Genomic DNA, 12,276 nt, shown 5'->3' with positions numbered 1-12,276 from the left:
TTTCGTCTTCTTGAATGAATAACATAAATCTAGTCATATTCACAAAAGCATTTATGGTATTTTATTATAATTCACTTACTCCTAAAAGCATGCAATTATAGCAATTTTTTTAACTCGGCAACATTTTCATTCATCAAAAGAAAAGGCAATATACTAGTTGGACAGTCCAAGCAATATTTATTTTTTCCATATTTACTCCTACCTTCACCACTAATGAAAATTTTTCACCGCCCTAATTTGCCCTCGTGTACGCATTTCCAAACACTAAATTTTTATATATATATTGAATGCGCATTTGCCTTTTCACTTCATATTTCATAGCAAAAATCAAAGAGGCATATAGTGAACTAGAGTGTGACATTTGAGTGTTAAGAAAAACATTCACAAATAAAATAGAAATAAATCATAAAGATGGAGATTAGAGGAAATTCAAATAACCAACATAAGGATGCCACAAGTGCATCTGCATCTGCATCTGGTAAAATTTGCACAAAAATAAATTTGCTTTCATATTTATTTTTGAATTAGATAAAATCACTATGAACGGTGTTAATTTGATTTTCTGTTGTACTAGCAATCTAACATTCATGCTCTTAATTTAACTTTCTGGATCTATCTTTTTATTATGATCTTATATAAGTACTATTTAAGTTTACAGATCTTTGAGATACCTCATATAGAGACTGTTGTTTGAATTAAATATAAATTATTTTTTTGTCACCTTTCGTATATGATTCTATTTTGATTACTTTATTTGTCAAGTAACATTCTTGATTAACTCATGGTTTGACGTTGGACGACACGCGTTAGTTTACTTTATTTGATTATGCGTTTATATACTTGAATTGTTATTTTTCCTTTTATTTTACTTTTTTGCATGATGTATCTTAAGTAGATACGTCACAAAATAAAATAGTGTCTCCGTGTTTTTTTTCCCATAAATATTAAATTAAAATGGCGTTCATGATGCAGACAAAAGGGTTGGGATGGAAAAAACGGGAAAAGTCAATCTTAAAGAAATTCTTGAAGTAAAATTGGATACTATTTTGCATCTTATGGATTTTATTTATACATGTCACATATATACATATTCATGAGGTGTATTGATAGAATAAAAATGTGAGAGGATATACACATGAAGTGTAATAGAAGAATAAAAGTGAGAGAAATTAATTGTATAAGTAAGTGCAAAAAAGGAGAGTAAATATGCATAGTTGTCAATATTCTTTTGTTGTTGAAACGAATTAAGTGTAATAAATTATGGGTTATATTTACTATTGACATGGTTCGCATACCATTACATGGCTATTTGATAAATGGATGTAGAAAAAAAAATTGTTCCGAAAATATAACCAAACATTTGTTCAATTTTAAGCATTGGGTTGCGCATTTACTTCACATGCTTTTAGTAAAAATATACAATTGATTCATGTCAGGCACAATCAACACCAGAGGCAGTAGCCGCCATCCTCCCCACAAATAATGTCGGCGATCAGAATCCGGCGCCACCGCAACACTTCAGGCGTGAGGCGGATCTGTATATGCCAATGACCAACATTGTCCGAGTCTTACGTAGGACGCTCCCGCCCCATGCAAAAATTTCCGATATGCGAAGGAGATTATTCAAGAGTGTGTCTTAGAGTTCATCCCCTTTGTAAGGAGTGAGGCCAATTAGAAGGCCCACAGCGAGTACGAATAAACCATCCACCCAGAAGATGTAATCGCCTCCATGGCTTCATTGGGATTCGATGACTACATGGAGCTCCTGAAATTTTTTCTGAATAAATATCGAGCAGAGGATCACGAGCGCAGCGCATCGATGTAGGTTCAATTGCCGATGGCCATGCGCAGCGGCACCCAGCAACCCCCGGCTGCTCCTGTAGCTCCACCAGTTCCAGCACCACCTCCGGCGACGCTAGTGGTAATGGGTGATGGGGCGGTGATAGTTGATGACGAAGAAGAAGTGGACCCCGATGAGTATATTGGGTTCGACGAAGTTATTAGGATGTACTTTTTAAACGATTACGGTGATGGTGATGCAGAATGCTCCCCTAGCAGCGGCGGCGATTGAACCGTTTAGGTTTGTTTGGCGAGGTTTTTGTTTTTAATGAAATACTAATTATATTGTTTGCAGCATTGTTGCGTAATGAGTTTGGATCATTTGAAGTTTACAATTTATTTTGATGAAATCTACTATTTTGCGAAATAATAAACATTCCATTATTTAACTACGATGATCAGATGTTGATTTATATATTATTATTTATTAAATCTATTTTGTATACAGTAGAACCTCGATAAATTAATACCCGATAAATTAATAACCTCGCTTAAATAATAAATTTTCCCGGTACCGACTCGGGGACAACGTGCTAAATTAATAATTCACTAAATTTATAAGATAAGACATATTCAAAAATTTTAAGAAGCCCCATATAATATATAAATTAATAATTCATAAAAAATAATTCTTAAATTACATGGTACAATACATATTTTATAGATCTATGAAGGTTTAATAAAATATACTTTAATTGCCGTTTGTTTCTTGTTGAACTTCACATTACCATCAATCTCGTGTCTCACTTTTCTTAACATGGTTAGAACTTTTGGTATAGCTTTCGCATAACTCAACATGAAAGTGTTCTATAGCATTGCTGCTTTAAGAGCTTCCATTCGTGAAACGGGCTCTATAGTGCATTAGAATAATGGTACAATGAATAATATCCACTTATATAAATAAAAAAAATGTATTCATTGAAAATAATAATAAAAATAATTTCATAAATTAATAAATTATTAATTAATGTATAAACTAATAATTATTAATTTATCGATAAGTTAATATTTCGCTAAATTAATGGAATTTTGATGGTCCCAACTGTATTAATTTATAGAGGTTTAATGTATTAATTTATAGAGGTTTAACTGTGTATTGGATGTGGATCAATTTATAGAATACTACAGTTATACTACCTCTGCATCTTTATTAAGTAATTTTTATGCATCGGACGAAATGAGTTCTCTTATGGTTCGAGAGGTATGGTGTTCTTAGACCCTAGAGAACCCATAGTTTTTATTCCTACACTCATTAGAAGACATACTTTTTATCATAGAAGAATATAGGCTATTGGCGTTGGCATAACATATATATTTTCCAAAAAAGAAAAAAAAAAATCTTAGAAAGGTTTCCTCGTGAAGGCTTTGAAGAAGATAGTGCTTTCAGAACTGTACCCAATGTTGCTTTGCTTGTTGTGATTGTGCTAATTAGTTCCCCATGCGGGTTATTTCTACTCAACCATAAATAAAATTGATGAGAACTTGAAGAGAAAACATGGAGATTATTATATCTTGATGAGTTGTACTTGCAATAATAATTCCCAGTGTAACTCATTGTTAAGGAAATTCCTGGTGGATATTAATATATAGTTTTATCAAAACCACATTAAATTTGTGTAATTTTTATTCTGAAGCTCATTATCAATCATCGCACACGGTTTATCTGCTACAACTATATTCGAAATGTTGAAATTTATCTAAGTGTTACAATAGTTAATACTTTTCTAAAATAACTAATGGCATCAGAGGAGGTCATTATATAAATTGATGCTAATAATTGAGATTTGATTTATTTATTTACGAGTTAAAAAAATATGAGTAACCTTCGAAAACAAGCCCCACGACTCGCCCTCCTCTAATGTATACGGCGAATTATTCATATTGGAAGAGTAGAAAGAGGAAGTTTGCCACCTCATTGGGTGAGAAACACTAGCAACTCTTGTGACATGATTGGAATTTCGAATCATGAAGAATGAAGTAACTGAACAAGCTTCCAACCATAAGCTCAGTGAATATACTTAACATATGAAATTATAAAAAAATCAAAATCAAGTTACATTGAAAGGTAAAATCGTGGCAAAACTTTTTAAATTATAAATGAAGTCTCTAAGATTATAGGATCCTAGAGACTTAGACATTATAGAATTATTTCCTGAAAACATTAATTATTTGTGTCACATTCAATTTTCTGTTACTATTGCATAAAGTGTTGTAATAGTGCGTATGAAAAGAATTAAGAAAGACAAAACATTAATGTGGTTCGGATAAAATTGTACCCTACATCCATGGAGATCTGCGAAATTGTATATGGACTATTTTAATTTTACAAGCACAATATTAGAACTTAAACATCATCGTTCCTCCATTAGAAATATATTGCGTTAAAACTCATCTTATAACTGTAAGGTTGTCAACTGATAGAATGACTATATATTACTTTTTATTTTGTATGATTAGCGGTTATTGTTGGAACTGTATCGGCACAACTAAGAGTAATTAAATGTATTTTCCACTATTAAAGACGTCTTTTCCATTATTACAAAAGGTTTTTCTTTAAATTTATAATATCAGATTTTGATGAAGATTGATGTTGTTTCTGAAATTTAAATATCACTACTAAATTTATTGTATAGTATAATATATCCCATCATAACTATTAGTTTTAATTATTTTAATAATTAAAATTTTCAATTTTGAAAAAAATTGTAATTCAAGAAATATAAACAATGTTTACTTTGATCTTGCGAGTAATGACCACATCATTGTTATTAACGACATCCAAATCTTATATATACTACATGAATTTAATAAATCTCCTTTAAAAGCAAAAAATGACTAATTTTTATATATCTAAGTCATATTTATCCCAAAATTCAATAAGTGATGAGTAATTAGCCTCCAAATTGAGATTACATACACAAACACATATAGATAACAATGCAAATAAATCATCAAGTTGAGATATACACATACTATTCAAAATTATTCACAATTTTATCGAACCTATACAATTGTGTTTGAGTTTAATTTTAAGTTATTAACAATTGTTGAGTTCGGACGAGTTTTAATCATCGCTACGTACAAAAAATGGATTTCAAATAACAAGCATTACGGTTTTTCATATTAGTTAGAGCGGTCAATGTTCTTAGATAAAATAAGATTTTTTTATTATTAACCAAAATTTCATGCAAGTGTAACAATTAGCATTCATTTGCCTACTTTTCGCCATACCCCCGTCTTTTCTTCTTTTTGTGTGAAAAAAAAAATCGTCTCACAACACGCACAATTAAGACATAACCCAGAATTTGTCGCTACAGGAATGGAAATGTACCACATAATCACAAGGTTAACAGTTTTAATTTGTCCATATGTCCTTTCACCATCCTTGGTTGCCCTTGTGGACCCATTTCAAAGCGTGCACTTATTTGTATAACCATGAATTTTGAGTTAACATACTTCACAATTCCTGTAAATAGTGTATTCCATCTGCGTAAACAAAACATAAAGAAAAAATAATTAAGAAAACAACACACATAAAGAGAGAGATGTAAAATAGTAGGTAAAATAGTGAAAAGATGATGTACAATAGTTTTCTTGTTTGGTTGATAAGTAAAATGCTATGTAAAATAATTTTATGGATAAGGTGGAACAAAAATTGCACTAAAACAAGGGAAATGAGTTTCCCTCTAAAAATTGAGGAAAGTGTGTCATTCTATCTCTCTCTTTAGCTATTTTTCTCCTCTTTTATCTCTTTATCTCTCATCTCTCATCTCTCTCTCTCTCTGATAATTAAAATGCATTAATAAGGAAATGAAAATATACATATCTCCTCTATCTTACACACATAAAATGTCCATCTTATTGTACATTTTGCTTTATTCGTTACAGGACACTTTTTTGGGTCATAATTTATTTTAAAAGAGAAAAATTATCTCTTTTTGAGTTAGAATTTATTTTGAAATAAAAATTATACAAACAAAGCCTTAGTTTTTAATAACAATTCATTGTTATTGTCATTTTACTTGCTACTTTTCTTTATTATTTTCCCTTAAGAACAAAACAAAACTATGGAAAATGATTTTCCTCAAAATTATTTTCATTACCATTTTTCTTTGGAACCAAACACAATTAGGATTTCAAAAGTCCTTGATTTCCTTTTCCTTTGCATTTTCATTTGCCTTATTTAAAATCCATGAACCAATCAGAGCCTAAGAAATTCATGAGATGAAAGCCTAGTTAATTTCCCTTAAAAAAATATGATTATATAAATGACTGAACACCAGCCTCTATCTCATGTCAAGTTGTTTACACTTGATTATAATGACTGAACACCAGCCTCTATCTCATGTCAAGCTATAAATACGCGGAGGAACCACAAGAATACAACAAATACAAGCCTTCCAATCATCTTCCTCCATTTGGCCTTGTTAGGAATGGGTAGATAAGTGAAGACTTTGTGTTTTGGTCTTCATTTTCACTTGTCTTCTTCCAAAAACGACTAGACCAATTCCTTAAGATTCTCTTCTTATTTCTTCACTTTCATATTCACATAAGAGAATATCAAACCATTAGAACTCATAGAAGTATAGCTAGAACAAGTTTTTCACCTTTTCTAGCTGAAAATCCTACATTTTGAAGTTTGAATTAATCTCTAATCAAGAACTCTAGCACACCCTATATGAGACTAATATTTTCACTTCATACACCATATTGAACTTGAGATAATGATGTACATGTTTAGAATTTGACCTAGCCAAGAGCGGCCAGACAGAGATTTGTTCATATGCCATGCTTCGAGCCATTTTTGTAGCTGAGCTAAAAACTCTGATTTCATTTTGTTAGCCGTTCTATTATGGTTTTTGTACAATGTAATTTTGTAAACCATGAATACATATATATATATATATATATATATATATATATATATATATATATTGTGTGTACAACTTTGAGACAGTACAAAGTTCAAAGCATATTATGTATATTTGTATGAAAACCATAATGTTTTAAGTATATATAAAAAGGTTAGCATCCCTGACTTAATGGTTGCGATCCGATTGGATTATGTTGTTACGTTGTGGGCTGTTACATTTTGTGGTATCAGAGCGGAGGTTTAAAATGTTTTCTAAAGACAGAAGAAGGCATATGAACATACCTTGGCTGGGAAGCTTGGTTAACTCTCTTCTCATTTACCTATGTGTTTGATTTATTAACATATGTATGCCATTTTCATTATTGTGCATTAGTATTGGCCAATGAACATGATGAGATTTGGCAATGTATAGGAAGTGATGGCACCAAAAAGGAAGACAGGGAATGTTAACCACAAGAGTGACCACAACTTAGTTGATAATTTGGTTGGTTTGATTCAGCAACATACTAGAACGCATGGTGAACAGATACACAAATTGTTCGATATGATACAACGAACCCGTGAACAAAACCAACAACCTCCTCCTCCCCAAGCTAGACACGATAACAGGCTTATCGTATATGAGAAGTTTCATAAAATGGAACCTGTTGACTTCTATTGTGGGTCTCATCCAATGGTTGCCGAAGAATGGGTTAAATCTCTAGATGTCTTCTTTGACTACATGCGTATTGAAGATTCCGATAAACTTCTTTGTGCCATTTTCCTATTGAATAAAGAAGCTAGAACTTGGTGGGAGGGTACAAACCTAGCAGTGGATATTGAGAAGTTGACATGGGAGGCATTCAAAACAATTTTTTATGATAAGTATTTCACGAGGGATGTCCGGTCACTCAAAGTTAGAGAGTTCTTGGAATTGAAGCAGAATGAAATGTCCGTATGTGACTACGTGAGAAAATTTGAGGAGGGTTGCAAGTATGTACCTTATATAGCCAAAGATAACAAAGAAAAGATGGATAACTTCATGAGAGGCCTCAACCCAGTTATTAGAGAAGATGTAAGGATCTCTTCTCCAATCGAGTTTCGACAAGTGGTAGACAACGCATTGATGGCTGACTTTGATGAGAAGAAAATTTAGAAATGTCATCAACAGAAAAGGCAAACTTTTATTCAAAGAAATCAATCCCAATGGAAGAGACCATAGCAGAAATCCTGATAAGTAAATGAGAAGCACCCTAGAGTTGTACAAAGTTCTACTACAGTTGCAAAAGACCAATGTGACACATGTGGGAAGAATCATTTTGGAGAATGCTATAACGGTTAAAATTGTTGCTTCAAGTGTAAGAAAACAAGGCATATTGCAAGGGATTGTCGCACCCCACTAGTCAAAGTTCAAGCGAGGGTGTATACAATGACTAAAGAACAAGTTGATGAGGCACTATATTGATTTCACAAACTCCAGCACTTGCATTAATAGACTCGGGGTCTACACATTCATTTGCATCACATTCATAGGTGAGAAGATTGGGCATTATACCAGATATGCTAGATGTCATGTATAACGTGACGACTCCATCAGGGGAAGAGATAAATTCCAACCAAATGTTGAAACATTGTTCTATTCAGATGAGTGGCATAACACTTTACGCGGATCTTGTTGGTTTACTAGTCGCAAATTTTGACACCATTTTGGGCATAGATTGGCTTACAAAATATTATGCAACAATTAATTGTAATCAGAAGGTTGTCATCTTTCAGCCACCTGGGGAAGAACATTTCGAGTTCGGTAGTCATTCACTTTCATCTTCAATACCATTTATAGCTACACTGAAGGCTCAAAAGATGATGAGTAAGGGTTATGTTGGATACTTGGCTAATTATGGACACTTCAGTAGGAACATAATTGAAACCCCATGATGTGGATGTGGTTGATCAGTTTCTTGAGGTATTTCCAGATGATTTACCCGGACTGCCACCGGATCGCGAAATTGAATTTGTTATTGATACGTTGCCAGGAAGTACTCCTATTTCTAAAGCTCCATACAGAATGGCACCAATAGAACTAAAAGAGTTGAAGATTCAACTACAAGACTTGTTGCCTAAAGGTCTTATTCGTCCGAGTTATTCTCCTTGGGGAGCACCGGCTTTGTTCATGAAAAAGAAAGATGGTACATTACATTTATGCATTGATTATAGAGAACAAAACAAGCTTACAACTAAGAACAAATATCCACTACCCAGAATAGATGATTTTTTTGATCAATTGCAAGGAGCATCAATATTTTCGAAGATCGATTTACGCTCTGGGTATCATCAATTGAAAATAAAGGAGGATGCATACAAAAGACTATATTTATAACAAGGTACAAACATTATGAATTTGTAGTCATGCCCTTTGGCTTAACAAATGCTCCTGCATCTTTTATGGATTCGATGAATAGGGTATTCAAGGAGTTCCTCGACAAATTTGTAATTGTGTTCATTGATGACATCTTGATTTATTCCCATGATAATGACGAACATAGAGAACATTTGAGGGTGGTGTTGCAAATATTGAAAGAAAGGCAACTATATGCTAAATTTAAGAAGTGCTAGTTTTAGCTTGATCAAGTTGTATTCCTAGGGCATGCCGTGTCCAAGAATGGTATTTCTGTTGACCCAAGTAAGATAGAAGCTGCCAAAAATTGGCCAACACCAAAAATTGTATCAGAGGTTAGAAGTTTCTTAGGATTGGCAGGATATTATCGAAGATTTATTCAGGGATTTTCCAAGATAGCAACTCCATTAACAATGCTTACACGAAAGAACATGAAGTATGTATGAACTGATGCATGTGAAAGTAGCTTTCAAGAGTTGAAACGAAGATTGACTACAACTCTTGTTCTTGTCATTCCTTTTGGAACTAGTGGTTTCGTAGTGTATAGTGATGCTTCAAAAATGGATTGGGTGTTGTATTGATGCAACATGTGAATGGTATAGCCTATGCTTCAAGACAATTGAAGGAGTATGAGAAGAATTACCCAACTCATGATTTAGAGCATCATTGCCATTGTGTTTGCCTTGAAAATTTGGAGCCAATACCTATATGGTGAGAAATGTGATATTTACACGGATCAGAAGAGCTTGAAGTACTTCTTTACTCAGAAAGAATTGAATATGAGACAATGAAGATGGTTAGAACTTGTAAAGGATTATGACTATGTGATTAACTATCATCCTAGTAAAGCTAACATAGTTGCAGATGCATTGAGTAAAAAATCTATGTCTTTCTTCATTGTTATATAGAAACCAATACTACTGGATTTACAAAGATTAGAACTTGAAATTGTACATAAATGGACGGTTAGTTCTTTATCATCTTTAGTATTAAAACCCGTACTTCATGACCGAATCAAAGAGGCTCAGAAAGTGGGTATTTATCTAGGTTGCGAAGTATGATTGATGCTAAGAATAGGCCGAACTTCTCTATTGGTAATGAAGAAATGATTCAATATAAATGTAGATTGTGTGTTCCTTTTGGTGCTAACGTAAAGGGCGACATTTTGGAAGAAGCTCACAGAAGTCCTTACTCAGTGCACCCGGGTAGCACGAAAATGTACAAAGACTTACAACTTCACTATTGGTGGCCTAACATAAAGAGAGATATAGCAAAGTTTGTGGCTGAATGCCTCACTTGTCAGCAAGTCAAAATGGAACATCAAAGACCAGCAGGACTATTGAAACATTTACTGATTCCAGAGTGGAAATGAGAGCATATTACAATGGATTTTGTGCTTGGAATGCCTAGGACACAACAGGCATACAGTTCAATATGGGTGATTGTTGATAGACTAACTAAATCAGCCCATTTTCTTCCAGTGAAGTCCACATTCAACATGGAGCAATATGCACAACAATATATTAAAGAGATAGTTAGATTGCATGGAGTGCCAGTGTCAATAGTATCTGATAGAGATCCTAAGTTTACTGCTGCATTTTGGAAGAGTTCGCACGATGCCATGGGGACGAAGTTTGCATTTAGTACATCATTTCATCCACAGACAGATGGAAAATCAGAGAGAGTTATTCAAATACTTGAGGATATGTTAAGAGTTTGTGTTCTAGATTTGAAAGGGAGTTGGGATGAAAAACTTCCATTGGTAGAGTTCACTTACAATAACAGCTATCAATCTACAATTAGAATGGCACCTTATGAAGCACTATATGGGAGAAAATGTAGGTCTCCTGTTCATTGGGATAAAGTTGGGGAAAGAATTCTACTTGGGCCAGAGATGGTGCAACATACTGTTGAGACGGTAGAGAAGATAAGGGAAAGAATGAAGACGCACTGTGTAGACAGAAAAGTTATACCGATAAACGAAGAAGAGATCTAGAGTTTATGGTTGGAGAACGTATATTCTTGAAAGTGGCTCCATTGAAAGGCATCCTGAGATTTGGAAAGAAAGGAAAACTTAGTCCATGGTATGTTGGTCCGTTTGAAATCCTTGAAAGAGTTGGTGATAGAGCATATAGAGTGGCTTTACCTCCTTCATTATCTGGTGTTCACAATGTGTTTCATGTGTCTATGTTGAAGAAGAACATCTCAAATCCCTCTCATGTGTTGAGTAATGAACCATTTGAGTTTTCTGTAAATTTGTCTTATGAGGATAAACCAATTCAAATTCTTGATAAAAAATTCAAGGAACTGAGAAATAAAAAGATTCCACTAGTTAAGGTATTGTGGAGAAATCAATGAATTGAAGAAGCCACATGGGAGAGAGGAAGAAATGCATAGCAAATATCCAAAATTGTTCGGTACGTCAAATTTCGAGGGTGAAATTTTGTAAGGAGGGAAGGATTGTAATGCCCAATCATCTCATACATGGACAATAATAAACATATTGCATCAATGCATATAGTTAGAATTCATTATTCATGATGCATGATCACGAGTACTTGCTACACATGTGCTTTAATTGTATTTTAATACGTGATCAAATATTTTTCTTAAAATGTGCTAAACGGTCACATATTCGTCCTAATTGCATTTCTACATTGTAATTACATTTTAATATAATAATTTCCATACATAATTACTTGAAGTAACTCATATAAGACTAAAATTATAATAGTATGCAAAAGGGTGCAATTTGATTGGTTGGTTGACTAGGTTGCACAAGACCATCCTCAAGTTGTTTACACTTTATTATAATGAGTAAACATGATCCCCCTATCTCATGTTAAGCTATAAAAACATGGAGGAACGCCAAGAATGCAATAAATACAAGCCTTCCAATAATCACCTTCCATTTGGCCTTGTTGGGAATGGGTAGATAAATGAAGACTTTGTGTTTTGGTCTTCATTTTCACTTATCTTCTTCCAAAAACGACCAGACCAATTCCTTAAACTTCTCTTCTTATTTTATCACTTCCATATTCACATATGATAATATCAAACCATAAGAACTCATAGAAGTATAGATAGAACAAGTTCTTCACATTTTCTAGATGAAAATCCTTCGTTTTGAAGTTTGAATTCATCTTCAATCAAGGATTCTAGCACACCCAATATGAGACTGATCTTTCAC

General features: G+C 33.3%; 1 protein-coding gene and 1 pseudogene across 1 annotated transcript; both read left to right on the top strand.

Moving 5' to 3' along the window:
* The first annotated feature begins 7,130 nt into the window (after positions 1-7,130).
* On the top strand, positions 7,131-7,847 carry LOC105977316 (uncharacterized). The gene has a single exon (XM_013002621.2). It carries the CDS (start codon positions 7,131-7,133, stop codon positions 7,845-7,847), a length of 717 nt encoding a protein of 238 aa, XP_012858075.2.
* Positions 7,848-7,932: 85 nt separating this feature from the next.
* LOC148772212 (uncharacterized) lies at positions 7,933-8,769 on the top strand (annotated as a pseudogene).
* The last annotated feature ends 3,507 nt before the right edge of the window (positions 8,770-12,276 follow it).

This window comes from Erythranthe guttata, chromosome 2 (genome assembly GCF_056151865.1).
Source record: "Erythranthe guttata isolate IM_541 chromosome 2, IM_541, whole genome shotgun sequence".
NCBI lineage: Eukaryota > Viridiplantae > Streptophyta > Magnoliopsida > Lamiales > Phrymaceae > Erythranthe > Erythranthe guttata.
Note: the sequence above shows the minus strand (reverse complement) of the source record. Positions and strands in the feature narration are given on the sequence as shown.

What these genes read in the sequence shown, in the direction of transcription:
- LOC105977316 (XM_013002621.2), top strand. Translation starts at nt 7,131, where the DNA reads ATGGCACCAAAAAGGAAGACAGGGAATGTTAACCACAAGAGTGACCAC.